Consider the following 18,134-nt stretch of genomic DNA (forward strand, 5'->3'; position numbering starts at 1 on the left):
TGCCAATTTTGGCCGTCAACAGAGCGCCTTCGCCACCACCGCCAAGCGCAGAAGGTGATTCATGGAGTCTTTGAGGAATGCAATGACATGTTCATGAGACAGAGTTGCTTCACTACCATCGATGATGGTAAGGCGTGTCACCAATTAATGATGTAACATATGCATTCTTGCAGCTAGCGCCTTACAAGTTATGCATGCAGACACATTTCTAGTGCACGAGCGCACAGGCAGCGTGATGATCAGCAACACCGGCGCTGTACAGCCGCGTGCAGATGACGCAGAACTTGAGGTGGTTGTGTTCCCTCATCAGGAGTGCCGTCTTCGCGAAGCAGAGCTTGGTTCCCGTGTGTGAGGTCGAGGATGGGCTCCTGCACATGCTAGAGAACGATGATATCTGATGTGGCCTGTCATGATGAGCTACTGTATGTGGTGGCACCGGTTGACCTGAACGGCTATTGGAGAGTCCTCGGGCAATTGGACTTCCCAAGCAATTGGCATTCGGTGATCAGCCAAAACATGTACTTTATTTTTTTATTTTTGTTTCTATCTGTTGATGATCATCATATCGATCGGTACTTGCATGCTCACTTGTGTTTCAATTCTCTGAGAGTTTGCTAATTAATGTATTCTTTCTTTCTTTCTTACGTGCACAGCATCACAAGGAACTTCCTAAACACAAACACATACAACCCTGGAGTCCAGACCCCGAAGTGTGGGCGTACCACGTGCTATGTTACCACCGGAAGACCTGTGGAGGTGTCCACGCTACCGGCCAACGCCCTCCCAACTGCCGGGCTGCCCCGCGGGTTCCAAACCAGGCTGGCTGCGTAGCCCGGCGACGTGCCGACCTACGAGCGTTGGCATATCGGGCTACTTCACTAACTTCACTCGTTTCAGAGGGCCATGTACCAGAATGGACATCTAAAGCGCGTATGGATGCAGTTTCTATTTGCCTACCCGCGATACTGACATTTCTTGGGTTCTTCTCAGTCGTTAATTATTACTAACTATATATATACTTATCTATTTTTTATATCTCTTGGGTTCTTCTCAGTCGTTAATTATTACTAGCTATATATATACTTATCTATTTTTTTATTTCTTTACTACTACATATGTCTGTCAAACTTCTCTCTCATCGTAACAATGCAATAATCGTACGTCTTCACCCCAAATTAAACTTGGTGTGGTGCAGTAAACAGAGAAAAAAAATCCACCAAAGAATCCAACACAAGTTGAGAGTACGGTCTACTTAATTTAATAGGCATTTCAGTATGTATGGGATTGATTGCAACACTACTCGTAGCGTGGCATGCGAATAGGACCAAAGCAACACAAGTCGAGGGTCTCACACATGCTTCATTGATTGCTTCTGCTACCGTGAGGTCACGGAGGAGAGATGGCTATCATACATAATTTTTTTCCCGTGGCTCCTATACATTTTGTAGAAGGTAGATAAGACATCCATCTTTAAAGCCCATTTGGCATAATTAGCTACTGCAAATATATTTAATATTTTAATAGAATTAAGTCAACATTTTTTTAAATAGGTTCAACATTTGACATCAAAATGTTGAAACTGTGAAGACAAATTGTTGAAACTAGACTAACAAAATGTTGAAATGGTAAAATCGAAATGTTGAATTTCTTCTTCGCATCTACTTCTTCTCCGGCGAACGTCTTCCCCGGCGGGATTTTCTCCGGCACAGCACTGGGCGGCGCGCGCGGCTCGGTACGGCGCAGCACCGGTGGCGGGGCCGAAGACGGCGGCGCAGGGGACGGCGGCGCGCGGCCGCGAGACGGCGGCGCGCGGCTGTCAGGGCAGCGGGACACGGTGTAACATCCCAGTTTTCATCACTATTGAGGGGGGAGTGTTGAATTATACAATGCAAATTTCTAGAAGGTTCTATAAAAATAAAGAAAACCATGGCATAATTTTGTTCACCATGACAAGATTCTAGAATGCTCCACAAGAATCATAAGAAGATATGAAGTTTGGATATTTTCTTGTCATGGTAAAATTTAGAATTTTCTAGAAATAGATATTTGTAGGGAACTTCCTAGAGTGTGACATGTGTCACTCATCCAAGAGGGTATGCGTGTTTATATAAGGAGGGTGCCACCCCTTGCCATGCCATACTAGTACACTCCATCCTACACACATCCAAGGGTATGGTAGAAGTGAGCATAGGTAGAGTGTGCCAGGTTAGCCACCACAAGGTGTGTGTCCCTTTGTAACTTTGTTGCTCCAATAAGGTAAGTGTCTTTATAAGTGTTAGTCTCCCGGTTAAATTTAAGTACTTAGTGTATAAGTTGTGATCCATCGAAAGTTGGCTCTGCCACCCGGGATCACAAAAGGGTCTGGGCTTCATCGAAGGTTGGCTCTGCCACCCAGAAGCCAGCTTCATCTGTTGGTAGGCTCTGCCTCCCGGAAGCAAAAGACGGCTCTGCCGTCAAAAGGACCCGGTAGATTAAGTAACTAGAAGCTGACCGACTCTGAAGTGGGTTGATGTAGATCCTCAACTTAGTAGGGCCACCTCAATTTCCAACAATCACTAAAATAAAACTTATGTTACAATTAAACTAATAACGTAAAATAATACTAACGTCATATGAGTTATTACATAATTACTAGGCAAACTATTTTATACTTTTGGCTTGCGTTAGTACATTCGTTCCCTTTAGTAACCAGCATACTCATGCTTGCACCCGCGACAAATATCATCTCGTGTCTTTCCATAGAAGCCTCTTGAGTCACCGTACCACGCCTTAACTCACAGTCAACCGATGGCAGCACCTACTCGCTATTACTCATGCCTCGACGGCAACGTACCACGCCATAATTCCCACACAATCATGGCAGCGCCTGCCTCCTTCGCCATAACTTCATCATCCCCTGGAAGCCACAGAGTACCCACACTATTGACCTTGAAATGACCCGTCATGGCAGCACTCACTCCATTTCCTGGAAGCCGACGCCCCCTGCCGTCCTCACCCGCTCGCTCTCGCTCGCGCACGCGCGACACACCGGCCTCACGACGGGACCGCGCACTGTCGTCGGCACCACACCATGCTGCCCACCCCCGCGTCCCCACCTCGCCCACGCCACTGCAGCGTCCTCGCCGGCTTTGCCGCCTCGACGCTCACGCTTTCAGCGCTGCCACTGTTCGCGTTGACGACGAGCTGCCGCAGCCCACGCCATCGCCCGTCCCTGCGCGACGCCGTTGCTGCTCTCCTCGCCTATAAAAGGAGCAAGGCCGTGACGAGCTCCGTCACCAGCCCAAGCACACCGAGTCGCTTCGCTCCGCTAGCTGAACCACTCCTCACGAGCCCAGCTCACTCACGAGACGAAGCTCCAACAGTTGACCCTCTTCCTCGAGCTGTTCCGCGCCAAGGTGAGATGGCAGGCAGCTCCCCGACCATTAACTCCGCAATACTAATAAAGGACCAAAACACCCTACCAGGCTGTGAGCACTTAATCCAATTCATTCTATTTTCAGAATTAAATACCAACCAATACTGTAAACTCAATATCTCCTTCATACCAACTCCTTTTTCACGTAACTCTTTTTTACTAAACTCTCCTAAAATCATATACTATATATTCCTCCTATTTTCATCTCCATTTGAGCTTATTTTATTGCTTGCTGGCATTTGTTTGCCGGTTGTGCCGTTTTCGCCCGTAGATCACGGAGTGACCGAGGAGGAGCCTGCCAAGGAGTACGAAGGCCAGTACCGCGAGCCGGAGCCAGAAGACCCGTACCGCGAGCAGGAAGCCGCCGCCGCCGACGCATACGGAAAGCGAAGGCAAGTTTCATCGACCCCTACGTGAGCGGTTGCATCCATGTGAGGACGTCTAGTTGTAGCCTTGGTTTAGGATCGATTACATATACCGGTACTTGAGTGATTGAGTGTGCTCATACATGCATATAAGTAGTTATGCATATCCAGAATTGAGACTAGGATATGAAGGGATTTGGCTGAGGCTAGGGCAGCTGGGTATGATGGAGCTGGCGCTACCGTGGTGGTAGACTGGCAGGTGAGTGCTACCGTGGTGGTAGGCTCGAGTTGACATGTTGAGGGATGATTGCTGCCCTGGTGAACCATAAGAACCGAGTTGTTTTGACATCTCACCTAGCTTACTTTAGTGCGACCACAGGTTCCGGTATGGGCCGGACTTAGCCTAATCCCACTGGTTAGTCTGACGGTCGCAGGGATGGTTTACAGGTATAGACCATTGGGGTCAGGGCCCGAGGGTTTGTGCGGCCGGGCTGGGGCGTGACCACGGCTGGGTGTCGGCTATGTCGGTTGTCCGTTCGGGCAGTTGAGCGTGTGGGTACAGTGTACGACCTCTGCAGAGTGTATAATCCATTTGAATGGTCTGTGTCCACGGTATGGACAGCCTACGGTGTGGTCCTGACAACTAGTGAGCTACCTACTGTGGGTTGTGTCGGGAAGGGTTGCATACCATTAGTTGCATTATTAGTAGAATGTGCTTATTATGTGTCGTGCATGTCAGTCCCCTCCCGTAGGGTGAGGTGGAGCTTGCTGAGTACTTTTGTACTCACCCTTGTTGATTTTCTCCAGAGGATCCTGACTTTGTGCCAGAAGACTACGAGTAGATCGTGTCTGCACCCAAGCTGATCGAGTGGAGCCGTGATGGATGAAGAGCTAGTCCTCCATGCCGTCATGCTAGTCGTTATCCTATGGTTGTTCTGTGTAGCTCTGTGTTGTCGCTTTATCCCTCGTGTATATGTTGAATAAAGCTCTGTATGATTCTGGACTCCATTTGATGTAACATGTATTATGCCAGAGACTTTATTCGGTAATTAATACATGATTTAGCCTTGATCTTTGGGTCGGGGCGCTTCACACGGCGGCGCGGCAACCGGTGGTGGGTGGCGGCGGGTGGGGCGGGCAGGGGCATGGGGCGGCGGGCAGGGGGAGGGAATTGGGAGAAGGAAGAGAGAGGTGGGGATTAGGGTTTGAGTGGGATCTAAGGATTATAATTGATTTGCACGAATCTCAAACACTGCAAGATGAGTAAGAAAAAAACTTACGGAAGATATAAAGACATATAGAATCCAGCGTGTCGGAAACCCAACTGCCCTCTAGTGCTTCGTGGTGGTGACGCGGGCCTCGTCTTCAGCCCAGGCCCCAGGCTCGATCTGCTAAGGCCATTCCCAACCCACGCAGGGCCATGTAAGGTAAGAGCCGCTGGTGGATCGTGGATTCGTGGCCAATGGTCGGATGGATATATGATTAGCAGTTTAGCACTGGTTATAAATACCTATGCTTTGCTGCGGGGAAAAATTATATCAAATAACTAAAATTGTACAACTTATATCTCACAACTTATTTTTATATCACAGACAAAGTCGAGTTTGAACAAAATATTTTATAAAGTTGTGTATCATCATATCATATACATGTGTGATTTTTTAGTGAATTTAAACGATATTTTTGCCGTAGTTTACACGGATTTTCACGGAAATTGTGGTTTGCAATAGATACATTCCCTTATAGGAAAGCATATATTTCTAGGCATATGCCACGCGCAACAACTGTCAACCTCCATATGCATCCCAGTAATCTATCTACTACATGCCATTATCCGGAGTTACTGATAGATGACAAATAACCCTCTCCTCTGAATTAGCATCTCCATGGCTGTACTGAGTTACTATAGATGACCAAAGTTTGGAAAATAATCTCTATCTCTACTATTTCGAAACCAAGCAATATTTTCTTGGTTCGTCAATTGGAGTCCAGACAAATTAATTTGAATCCTAATCGAACACGGACAATCAATGTCTCGCACAATTATGATTGAAAATCATATTATTTATCTAGTTTTTTGGATCCTCAATAAATGCATACTGTTTATTTACATCTTTTAAATTGGAAGTAGAAAAGCGAAAACCATATTACTTGTTTTGTTTTCATTACATTGAAACTAGAAAAGTAGCATCTTCCATAAGTATTTGATTGGCTCTATTAGTTTTCATATACAATATATTCTTGGTACTTGGTGTTGCTTTAATTAGATAGATCTCATTACAAGCTAAAATAACACTCTATGTGGGGCAAAATTTAAATGCTAAAATAACACTTATTTGGGGACAAAGGGAGTAAGCCGCAACAAAAAATAGATAATCAGATATAGGCATATAATCAATGGAATTAAATAAAGATATGGGAGAATAATTATCTATATATATGTGAGCCGTACCTGACACACAAGGCTTGTTCACATCTCATGGTTATAATTGGAAATAAATAGAGATAATCGCTCCATATAATTAAAATAATAAGAATCCTAGTAAACATTACACACGCGTACGTCTGCCATTGCAGAGAAAGAAATAAAGGAAATAGGCACAAAATAAACTCAAAGCTTACCATGCACATCACGCGGTCAAGCCGGCGACGAACGCCACCCCGGTGGGCGGCAGCCAGGAGTCACCGCCGATGAACCTCCCCACGGTGAACTCCATGGCCTCTGCCTCCAGCATGATGACGCGGTGGCCCGGCCACGCCAGGCGCCCCGCCACCGCCGCGCCGGGCCCGCAATTCTGGTACTCGCCGTAGTAGACCGTGCTGTCCGGGGCGCGGGCGGACGCGTCCCAGGCGAGCCACCCGCCGGCGGCCACGTGCTCCGCCATGTACGACATCATGTACACCACCCGCGCGTACGGCTTCCACGGCCGCCCAAGGTACGTCATCGCAAATGTTGTCGTCAGCATAGGAACGTCATTGGGTACGCGCCGCCCCGCCGCGAGCTCCGGCGCCGGGACCAGCCGGCACCGGTGCAGCGAGATGCCCGTGCTCTGGTTCGGGTCCGTGCGCCCCTGCGCCGTCACCGTGTTCTTCTGCCCCGGCAGTGGCCGCCGCGCCCGCAGCGTGCAGTTCTGCAGCACCGCCGCCGCGTTGCCCCACACCACGTCCACCGTGCCGGCCACCTCGCACTCGCGGTAGAAGTGCCGCTGCGCGTGCGCGTACAGCGTGTCCTGGTACCCCAGCACGGCGCACCGGTACGCCACCGCGTGGTCGCCGCTCATCAGCAGCGCCACCGCCTGCTGCTTCGCCGGCCCGGCGCTGTTCTCCATCGTCATGTTGCGCATCATGAACCCGTCCCCCAGCACCGACACCGTCGCGGTATGGAACGTCTTGAACCCGTCCTGGACGCTCCGCCACCCGACGACCTCCGTCTCGCCGGCGCCGGCGCCGACGAGCATCAGGTTGGTCTTGGCGCGCCCGATCATGACGTTCTCGGTGTACACGCCGGCCGTGACGTAGATCACGACGCGGCGGCTGCTGTACTCGGGCGCCGCCTCCACGGCGTCGCTGATGCTCAGGTGCATCCCGCTGCCGTCCTTGGCCACAACCATGTCGGGCACCATGTCGGCGGCCGCAGCCACGAGGAGGCGCCGATCGCTGTGGTTCACCCACCTTGGTGGGAAGCGGACGTCGTCGTCTACCTTGGGTGTTGTTCCCAGCGCCTTGAAGATGGCGAGGCTGTTGCTGAGGTGCTCGCCGAGGTTGGTGAGGTACTCAAGCATCTGCGCCTTGACGCGCCGGCGGTCCCCGTCTTCGTCGGAGCCGACCTGTTGAAGGCTGTCGTGGCACGTGTCGTAGTACGTGAGCGCCGCGCTGAGCCAGGACATGACGTCGTCGTCGTTGGTGTGGGCAGCAGCAGCCCCGTCAGTCGAGTTCGCAGGCGACGCCGCGACGGCGCGGACGGACCGCTCGAGGAGCTCGCCAGCGACGTCGAGCAGCTCCAGGCAGTCGTCGCGGCAGGCGGCGGCCGCCGGCGCGCCCACGGCGAGCGCCGTGACGTTGGACAGCGCGTCGGCCACGCGCCGGCACGTGGCGTCGAGCGACATGGGCACGAGGTCGGCGTCCCCGGCGGCCGCCGCGCCTGGGAGCGCCGTGAGCTCGCTGGCGCACAGCGCCGGGTACCGCGTCACCCCGCACGCGCGCGCGATCGCCTCGGTCGGCCCCCGGCCCGCGGAGGGGCGGTCACCCGGCGCATGCCTCGGCCTCCGCACGGCGAAGATGGTGAGCGACACGGCGAGGCCGACGGCGAGCGCCACGCCGACGACGGAGACGAGGATGAGCAGGCGGCGGCAGCGGTTGCTCTGGGCGCATCCGCGCTGAGAGCGTGTCGGCTCGGGAGAGCCGAGCTTGATATGGGCCATGCAATGTGATCGAGTGGGCTCGACCTCGACCTTGATATCGCATTACGTGGTACATTGCCAAAATGAGGCAGCTGCAGGTCATGTACCCACACTCACCATCGCTGCACACACAAGCCCGGCACATGAAATAAATGTAGCAAATGTTTCTTTTTGCAGCACGATCGCGCACTGTGTGGTTCATCAGCCCATTAAGTTGCACATGAAAGATGCCTCTCGGCACCGTACCAGACATTTGTTTTTCAAATAATAATAATAGAAATTCGATCGTTGAGTATAATAACAGGATCGAATCTACAAGCTAATATAAGCTGCGTTAGTTAGTTCCAAATAAAACAAAGAAAGCATGAATATATAATTCTTGTAATTAATTATGCGGCCGGCTGAATAAGGCCCATGTTCCTGGCCTTGCGGTGGCCACAATATCTAACACACGATAAAAACAAAACATTTCATTCAAAAAAAAAGATAAAAACAAAACATACGGCAAAATACCTTTTTGTCGTGTGCTAGGCGAGCAGACACACGGCAAAGAAAAGGCACACAACAAAGTTATATGTTTGTCGTGAATCGGTCCAGAAGACCCACCGCAAAGATAAGGCACACGGCAAAACATTTTTTTTTTTGCTATGTGTCTGACAGCAAGCACACGGTAAAAATAGATGCCACTATTGGACGTTGGCCGGCGTCAACGTTTTTCGTGTGCTATGCCAGGCACTCGGCAAAACAAAATTTTTGCTGTGTGTAGTTTGTATTTGCGGTGTGCCTGGGCTCAAACACATGGCAAATTATTTGCAAAAATGTTGATTTTGCCCATCCAACTTTTCTACTACACATACTGTACGTGGTCTTCCATGTTAAGTTATGGTATGTTTCTCGGTCTTTTTGCTATATCTAGTCATTTTATTTTATTAAATAGATTTTTTTGCGGATAATTCAAATTTGAAGTGTAAGTGTTTTGAATAATGGAATATAATAAATCGAAAAATGATATTCGCGTTATTGAATCCAATGTGAGGCCGTATCCATGAAACGGAAGGAAATTTGCTCACGAACCATGATCACGAACGTATGGCCGAATTATTTTAAAATTTCATAAAAAGCAAACAAAGTCTGAAAATCATAAGATTTGTCATGATATAATGATTTCATACGTGGAGGCTAAGGTACGTAAAAAACTGAGAAGGTTTGACACAAGTTATGACGTACGCTCCTTACAAATCGAAGAATCTTCGATAGGATTCATAGAGTTGAGATGTAGTCGTTCAGAACCATAAATCATGCTTGTTCTGGACCTTCCTCTTCTTGTTCATCCTCTTGTTGTGCTGCAATCCAACTAGCAACTTTATCTATCTCAGAGTCAAAGGAAGCAATGGCCGGAACGATTTGTCTAGGGCAAAGGAAATCAGCCGCACTATCTTTCTTGTAAAAGGAATCAATCAAGTGCCCTACTTTAATACCACTAGTATTGTACCACGATTATCCTTTAAAAAATAGTTGTCAAATTAGCATCTAGAATAGGCTACTGATAACTCGAAGTCTCAATCTAAATTGATTTTACAAAGTGTTTCATCTTACCGTGAAAATGTAACCGGAGACTTCGAGAGGAGGTCCGGCTGGATGTGGGATGTCTGGACTGCTGGATGCGATCAGCGGTTATCTGCTGTTCGAGCCGATCAAGCGATCGGCGAGGCGATTGGAAGGCGAGAAGTCGCACGGCAAAAGGCAACTAAATGTGTAATGACAAAACGTTAACACTGATACTCGGATCAATGGAATTGCCCCAATCGGCAGTACGGGCTGAGAATACCAGTGGCCATAAACATGTTAATTTGATATGGTATTCTGTATTTTAACAAAAAGTTTATTTTTTGGGGGTGGGGGGGGGGGGGGGGCATGCCCCCAAGCCTCCAACTCGAAGGGGAGAGAAGCTCGACTTGTAGTATTATATACTGAGTGATCAGGCGGCGACGTTGGGATCAACTCTCGTGGCAATCTTCGGGACTTCTGACGACCACTACAAATGATCAACCACCGTGCGAAACAGTCGAGGGTGGTCCGATTTCCGACGCACTTGACATGCACGGCGTCGTGGGGAGCTAAGGGAGTAGGAGGGATTAGATTCCGCAGAAGAGCGAGACAGAGGAGATAGAGGTTGTAGTATTATATCACGCAGTAGCGCACGCACAGTCTAGAAAATTAGGGTGGCTTATCCATCTCATCCTCCCTACTTTTCGTTTTCTCCTTTTTCTTCCTCCTCTCTTTTCTTCTTCCTCTCCTTTCAACAATTTGCCGGGGGGGGGGGGGGGGGGGGGGGGCTGGAGCCCCTGATATCATGAGTGATCAGGTAGGGCAGTTGTGACACTATCATTACGGTGGCTTATCCATCTCATCGTCCCTACTTTTTTGTTTTCTTCTTCCTTTTTTCTTCCTCCTCTCTTGTCTTCCTCATTAGGTTGGTAGGTGTGGTGTGTGGGGGGAGGGGGTCTGGAGCTCCCTTGGATCCGCCCCTGATATCATGTGTGATCAGGCAGAGCAGTTGTGGCACTATACCTCTGCTTTGCTGCGCATTAGTTCCCCCCGTTGATATCATGAGTGATCAGGCAGTAACAACAAGTTTGCTTTCGGTGTGGCAAGCATACGGCCGGTGGAGAGTAACGACTAAGAAGTTTGCTGCTGTTTCCTGTACACGGCCGACGAAGCCACCACTAGTTACAGCCCGTAATCTCCAAACGCTGCTCGGTGCTCTGCAATTGCTGAAGCGCTGCGAGAACACGGCAAGTCTTCCACCAGAAAAAAAGTCTTTCCCATCAAAAAAGAAAAAAATCTCTAGCACCCTTGAGACAGTGATCAAACAGCATGGTGAACCCACCATGCTAAAGAACAAGGCACCGCCCAGACAAATGTCTGCAAAGGGACTGACAGTAACGAACAAGACAGCACCCAGATGAAAAAGACCATCTTTCTTGTTAGTTACAAGCAATGGCGTCTCATGTCTTGCATAGGGGCGTTGGACAGCTCGTCTGTGGCGTCGAGCGACATGGGCACGAGGGTCGGCGTCCCCGGCCACATTGCCAAAATGAGGCAGCTGCAGCACACGCACGCCCGGCGTCCCTTCGCTTTGCAGCACCATCGCGCACTGTGGTTCATCACCCAAGTTGCACAGAAACGATCCTCAGCTCGCTCCTTGATTCATTTCTGGTCCCAGAAATTTACAGCGACGGTTACATGGGGATTACAGTCACTTCACCACCAAAAGAGTATCGTCCCAGTTACTTACCGCTAGCTGGACACACCGAAGTGTGTTACTGCTACCCACACCTACATGTACTAGCTCCTACTACTATGCAATTGCTCAAGGTGCACACAAAATGTGGCCTCGCCACTGCCAGCCCTAACTCCTAACTAGCATAAGGCTCACCACTCACCCTCAGTAGACATGCATGATGCAGCGCCCATCTTCTGCAGACACCAGTTTTCTAACTACTCCATCCAAAGCATCTTCCTTTACACTCTGCTGAAAGATGTACCCAAAATGTTTGCCTCTGGTAACTGGCAACATCACCATGGTGCAGTGGCCAACTGCTGCAGTGTCAGACCGCTTCTCTTCACACTCGACTCCATCTCCTCCATCTCCGCGCCCATTTTCTGTAGCAGGCCCTTCACATTTGACAGCATAAGCTCAAGCGCTTTCAGTTTCTCCCCAGCATGGGCCCTCTCCGACTTGAGTTCCTTGTACTTCTGGCACTCGCTCGGCCCAGCTGGGAGGCTGAGGAGATCGTTGACGCGTTTCACCAGGAACGCGACGTTCATGCCCAGCAGCTCCAAGGACTCCAGGGTCTTCTTCCAGGTCATCAAGTCCTCGCGGGAAGGAGCCTGCGCCTTGCAGGCTCGGATACCCTCCGCGATGCTGATCGTCTCCATGATCACTCCCACGACAAGCGTCAGGTTTAGCTGCTTCAGCAGATTCTTGTGAAGGAAGGACTTCTGGGAACAGCAGAGCTCATAGTATCTCCTGCGCAGATGATCATGAAACTTGCAGTCGATGACCAAGCTGTCGACCACAATGTTGAAGTTGCTGAAGCTTGTGACATCGCCAAAGTCCATGTCTGAATCTGAGATCCTCAGGCCATCTATTGCTTCACTGGCTACAGCATTATTCTCATCACTCTGAGGAACTTTGTCGTCGACTGGGCTAGCCTTCTCAGCCTTGTCATCTTCGAAACATCCTTTTTCTAGCAATTCAGGAGATTCAATATTTGCCTCATATCCATGTACCAAAATCTGTCTTGAAAATTCAACAATAACTTACTTACTTGATAGCTTCCCTTTCTTGTGCACTTCCAAATTCAGCAGACTGATTGCTCCATCAGCTGTTGTAAATTTGTTTGCTCTTATTATATATACCTGAACGACAAGCATAGCAATAGAATTAAAAAGTTTACTATATATGAACATCAACACATGGTTCAAGAAATGGTGTCCTGTGAACATGTTACACTAAGCATTTTGACAAAACATTGTGGGGGGACTTGCCATAAATTTCGTCGATCCCACGAGCTGAAAAATCACAACATCGCCAACCTTAATATCATGCTTAATTGCAAAACCTCTCCACCCAGCACTGAGTCCCTGCTTTGCACCAAGATACAACGTCTGGTGGTCCTGTCCATTTTCATCTTCTAGGACAATTCCAGTGTCTTCCTTTGGAAGATGTTTGTTGCAAAAGTAAGTTGGCAGACCCTACAAGACCAACACAGTCATTTGCAACTAAAGAAAAAAAAAGGGAATTCGGCAGCAAACAAAGCAAGGTAATGGATCCAGGTGGCATGAACAAAAATTGAGATATAGCTGTGCATTATTTGTTTAAGCACAAGCACTCTTTCAGTGAAGTCAAAGAGGTCAGATAATCAAGAAATGACAACAATTTGCAAATTATTTCTTTGGCAGACTTGTATCTGTGCTCTCCTGAAAGCTAAATTTTAAAAATCTCAGTGATATCCCTAGTCCTACTATTTCAGTAGCCATGTGGCTGGGTGTACATCAGGCCCCTCAATGTGATAAAAGATCTAGTTTCTACTTTTGAAGCCATTTGTGTGGTAATTTGATTGAATGCTTCTTCAGGTTCCTTGCATTCCCTAGTTGTGCTTCCACTGTTGTTCATAAAGAAGCAATTACCAAATCTTTAGGATTGATCAAACATTCAAATAGCTAGTAGCCGTCTAACCGATGGCAACTTACCAGCCAAAAACCACGGACAACATGAGACTGTAGCATACGCTTGACAAAGCTAGGATGTTCTGCTGGCAACTTTGCCTGTACCTCCTCAGCTCTGTCCATCGCAGATCCATAGCTGTAGTGAACATTGGGATTTGGTTAGAGATGTAGTGGCATAAGTAGACAAGCTTGACAAATTACAGTTACAAAGAAGAAAGGACAAGTTGAAGTACTTTGCACTTATATTTTGGCCAGGAAGACTTCTTTTCTCACTCTCCAGTCCCTTCGATGCCAAAACCTTCCATAACAGAGAGATGGAAAAATATGAGATGTAAAGAAGAAAACAAGGATATATTTTAATAGCATGTTCCAAATGTTGTGCTCTGCAGGTCACGTTATGTTGTCAGTATTGATGTTGTGAATGGAGTTAACTACAATTGTAGTGAATATCCCTTGAAGTTGAAGAAAAAAAGGTCTGCCTATTACACCCTGATGTATACAAGAAAAACAATGCAACAGTACCCATACTTTTAAAGGAATAACCTCATCTTCATTGTAGGAATCACCATAATCAATTTCTATAGGGATAGAGAGCTCGTCATCCTGTAACCATTAAACAAATACTGTGTGACAGAAATATCATGCTAATCGAAGAAAGAAAATATAGTCTGATCAAACGAAAATGCATAGAATAGTTGATTATTGATGGTACCAGATACTGGTGGGCATTGACAGAAAAACATTGGAAATTATTTCTAGACTTCATTTAGGGCATAAGATACATTTCCAAACAACAAGCAGGGTGGATCTGCGGGGGGGGGGGGGGGGGGGGGCGACCTCCCCAAGATAAGCCCCCACTCCATTTTTTTGAACAAATAATGAAGAGGAAGGGAGAGGAAGAAGAAAAGACAGATGAGCCCCATCTTGACTTGGCTGCTGGATACGCCCCCTAACGACAAAACATGATCAAATTTAGGAAACAAAAGAAACTTTAAGGACATAACATTCTACGTAGCCCATCAAAGACTACAGAAACGCTGAGATCAGAACTGTGAATCATGGACCAACCAAGATACTGACACAGATTACTCTGCAACTCTGAAAACTGCAGGCCTGTAGCACCATCTAGCCTCTACAGTTCTAAAGTATTGCAGGTGTTAAATCTATTGTTCTATTAAACTAAGGGTGCTGATTAGGCAAACATATTGGTCTCCTTACATCAACTGGTAATTAAAGATCTTGCTTTTTATTCACTTCAGTATGATGAAAGAAACAGTAGCAGTATGAAGTCAATGCTAAATCGTTGCACGCAAGTCCTCACCATGGGCACAAAGTCATCATCCTTGTCAATCTCAGCGCTGCTGCTGCTGCTGCTGCTGCTGCTGGCACTGTCAAGCAAGGCAAGCCTCTGCTTGACCAATGCCGTCTTCCGCTCCATCTTGCTCTTGGCGGACTGAGTGCCAGGTGATCTCCCCCTCTTCCTCTGCAGAGCAAACAATACAATGAAGCAGATGAACGGAGTATGAGATTATCTACAAGTGCGGAATCAAAGATCAAAACTTCCCCTGTTTCTAAGTCACATCTGGCAGTGAGAGTAACAAATCGACCAAAGACGAATGCTAGAAATAATAGCACAAGCATATTCATGAGGCGACCAATTGACCAGGGAAAAAGAAAGGGCAGAAAAGCAATTATTTCGAGTGGCGAGACTGAAGAATAAAGAAAAATTCGTGCTTGCTGGATGTTTGCAAAAGAAAACAACGTCGCGGAATGTTCCATTAGCAGACGATTAAAGAAGCAGCCCTCGGTTGTTAACTGGTTAAATTACTGTACCGAACAACGAGGTCAATGGCGGAGGAGGATAGGGAAGAAAGGAACTTGCTTTGAGGGGCGGATCCATCGCCATTGCCTCCGCAACGCACTCCTGAAACGGAACCTTGGACGCCTCGAGGGGGTTTCGCTCTGCTCTGGAATCAATCGAAGGATTCAAAGTTGGAAATGTTGGGGTGGGGACTGAGGAGGAAGATCCAACAGGGAAAGGGGTGGCCTATAAACAAGGGTTTTTTTTATTCCTACCATTACAATTCTTCAACTTTGGACAAATACCATTACAATTCAGCTATTTTGAAATTTGCCATTACAATTTTTCATACATACGAACCTTGCCATTTTATACATCTTCTACGTGCTTGGGCCCGCTATCAGGCCGTATATGTGTACGTATATTTCGTAAACACTACTGCTGCTTCACTCACTCCACTCAATGACGTGCGGGCCCCACTCGTAAGGTTCTTCTTCAACCTCCGTCTTGGTGGTCAGCGGGGGCTCCAGCGCTAGGAGCACGACCTCACGCCGCCGCAGGGAGTCAGAGGAGGGCCGCCGCACAAGCTCCGCGGTGAGGGAGGAGGTGGTGGCACCGCCACTGGCACCTCACCGACCCACCCTGCTCCCGCCGCCATGGCCCCGCACCGGAGCTGCCGCCGCCGCATGCGCCGCGCGAGGGAGGAGGGATCTCGAGCCGTCCCCTGCTCGCCGCCCGGCTGCCGCACGTGCAGGCCGTCGTTCACGCCACCGCTCGCCGGCCGCTAGCGCCCTCCCCTGCTCGCGCCCGGCCGCTCGCGCGCGGCCGCCGCTCTCGCCGCCGAGCGCGCCGGATGCTGCACGGGCCTCCTCGTCCAGCTGCGCTGCGGCTCCGCCCCTACTCCGGGCTGCCGTACCTCTGCCCTGCCTCGCTTCCGAGCTGCTGCTCCTCCCCCGCGCCGGCATCCCCTACCTCGCGCCGGTCGTGCCCCGCCTCGCCCCTCGCCCCGGCCATCCTCTTCCTCCCGACCACGCCTCCTCTCTCCCGTCGCGCTCTGCTGCCGAGCTCGCCGGCCCTTCGCCCCTGTCCTTGCCGCTCCGCTCAAGCAGGGGAGCTCTGGTTGAAGAAGAACCTGACCAGTGGGGCCCGCACGTCATTGAGTGGAGGGAGTGAAGCAGCAGTAGTGTTTTCGTCCCCATAGAATATACATACACATATACGTCCTGACAGCAGGCCCAAGCACGTAGAAGACGTATAAAATGGCAAGGTTCAGATGTATAAAGAATTGTAATGGTAATTTTCAAAATAGCTGAATTGTAATGGTATTTCTCCAAAGTTGAAGAATTGTAATGGCAGGAATAAAAAAAAACCTTATAAACAATGGTGGTAGTAAAGGTGGAGAAGCTACAGGAGACTGGATTCTCGGAGTCGACCGTACAGCTACAGGAGGATTGATGGACGCGCGGCTGTTCCCACTCCACGCCACGGGGTTCACCGCCGAATGGCAGCATTTTTATTTTGAAAACCTTCCAGGAATTGGAAGTACAACGCCATTTCTGCACTTTTCTTTCGACGGAAACATTTCGTCCTGTTCATATGGGGAATCCGTTTCTTTCCTTCTTTTTAAGCTCGACCAGAGTTCTTTTCCTTACTCCTATATCTTTTCAACCTGTGCATTCGACTTCCATGACATTATTGACTTGTTATTTTATTTTTTATTTTTTTCCATAATGAAGAGCATTGAGCTTCACGTTTACACGATGGAAATTTCTCAGTCAAAATTTTCCATAATAAACAAAAAAATAAAATAACTCAGGTTATATTTGTTTTTATACTAAGAAACATTGATTGGACCTTGCGTGACCAACTCAAGTAGAAATGTGAAGCAGCTAGCATACTCATTTTCTTGGAATTGCATCTGCACAACAAAGATAGTTAAGCGGTTTTAATGCCTTTTCTGATTCCGTGCCCCCTTGTGCACTTACAGATGCTGTCAAAACAAAAAAAATTATAATTGCTCTCTCTACTCCCTCTTTATAAGGTGTGCACTTACAATTTTTTACTTGATATGGATAGATTTGTAAGAAAATGTATTATCCTTAAGTTTATAATCATACCAATTATAGTATAGAATAAATAAATGGTCAGACTATAGTTTTGGAGACCGTGCTATATTAAAATATACTCCCTCCTTCCCTGTTTATAAGGCATACACGTATATCAAGATTCAAATCTTGTCATCTTTGACCAATAATTTGACTATTAAATTTTTATTTTTATAATGCAAATTTCATATGATTGGATCATAATCAAATATATTTTACAATGATTATAAATTTATAATCAAAAGTGATATAATATATGATAAATAAATGGTCAAAGTATTATTTAGAAGACCGTGTCATGTTCCACCATGCCTTATAAACGGGGAAGGAGGAAGTATATTATAAAGTGAACTTTATGAATGCAGAGGAAGGAAACACGCAACTACTAATTAGAGCCCGTGTGGTGCGGCTCTAGCTTCGGCTCCACTAGTAGCTCCTGTAGGAGCCGCACCAAACATAGTGCTCCATCAGCAACTCCACTAGTAGCTTCTGTAGGAGCCGCACCAAACAGAGTGCTCCATCAGCAGCTCCAGAAGCATCAAATTGGGAGTGCTGGAGCTCTTTTTGATGCTATCTGCACTGCTATGCTATAAACACGCCGCTAAAATATGCAGGTGCACACGCTGCACCGCAGAATGCTATCGGTACTGCTATTGATGCAGCGCATCTGCACATACAACGTGCAGAACCAGCGAACGCCATCGGCTCTCCTCTCTCTCCACCACACAGATGCAGCAGCGGGGCCAGCCGGGGTCGCAGATTTGGGGCGGGTACAACGTAGGGTGCGGTGCCATACAGGGTGTGCTACCACCG

General features: G+C 48.2%; 2 protein-coding genes across 4 annotated transcripts; both read right to left on the reverse strand.

Annotated features, from left to right (window-relative positions):
• Window positions 1–6,342: 6,342 nt before the first annotated feature.
• On the reverse strand, window positions 6,343–8,201 carry LOC120672821 (pectinesterase-like). Its single transcript, XM_039953426.1, has one exon. The coding sequence runs from the start codon at window positions 8,199–8,201 to the stop codon at window positions 6,411–6,413; it is 1,791 nt and encodes a 596-aa protein (XP_039809360.1). The 3' UTR covers window positions 6,343–6,410.
• Window positions 8,202–11,356: 3,155 nt separating this feature from the next.
• LOC120676829 (B3 domain-containing protein Os01g0234100-like) lies at window positions 11,357–15,470 on the reverse strand. 3 transcript variants are annotated; one of them, XM_039958151.1, is made up of 8 exons: window positions 15,298–15,470; window positions 14,737–14,898; window positions 13,959–14,018; window positions 13,649–13,713; window positions 13,440–13,551; window positions 12,735–12,941; window positions 12,515–12,605; window positions 11,357–12,433 (listed from the first exon to the last, which is right to left on the reverse strand). In XM_039958151.1, the coding sequence occupies exons 1-8, from the start codon at window positions 15,319–15,321 to the stop codon at window positions 11,760–11,762; spliced, it is 1,395 nt and encodes a 464-aa protein (XP_039814085.1). In that variant the 5' UTR covers window positions 15,322–15,470; the 3' UTR covers window positions 11,357–11,759. The 3 variants fall into 3 exon arrangements, with proteins under 3 accessions (XP_039814085.1, XP_039814084.1, XP_039814086.1); XM_039958150.1 differs by having other exon boundaries at window positions 13,944–14,018; XM_039958152.1 differs by lacking the exon at window positions 13,959–14,018.
• Window positions 15,471–18,134: the final 2,664 nt, after the last annotated feature.

This window comes from Panicum virgatum, chromosome 5N (assembly GCF_016808335.1).
Source record: "Panicum virgatum strain AP13 chromosome 5N, P.virgatum_v5, whole genome shotgun sequence".
In the NCBI taxonomy this organism is placed as follows: Eukaryota; Viridiplantae; Streptophyta; class Magnoliopsida; order Poales; family Poaceae; genus Panicum; species Panicum virgatum.

What these genes read in the sequence shown, in the direction of transcription:
- LOC120672821 (XM_039953426.1), bottom strand. Translation starts at nt 8,201, where the DNA reads ATGGCCCATATCAAGCTCGGCTCTCCCGAGCCGACACGCTCTCAGCGC.
- LOC120676829 (XM_039958150.1), bottom strand. Translation starts at nt 15,321, where the DNA reads ATGGCGATGGATCCGCCCCTCAAA. An exon ending in CGATGGATCCGCCCCTCAAA is followed by an intron (nt 14,899 to 15,297) that starts GCAAGTTCCTTT and finishes TTTGCTCTGCAG; the next exon opens with AGGAAGAGGGGGAGATCACC. An exon ending in TTGTCCGTGGTTTTTGGCTG is followed by an intron (nt 12,942 to 13,439) that starts GTAAGTTGCCAT and finishes TTGGTCTTGTAG; the next exon opens with GGTCTGCCAACTTACTTTTG.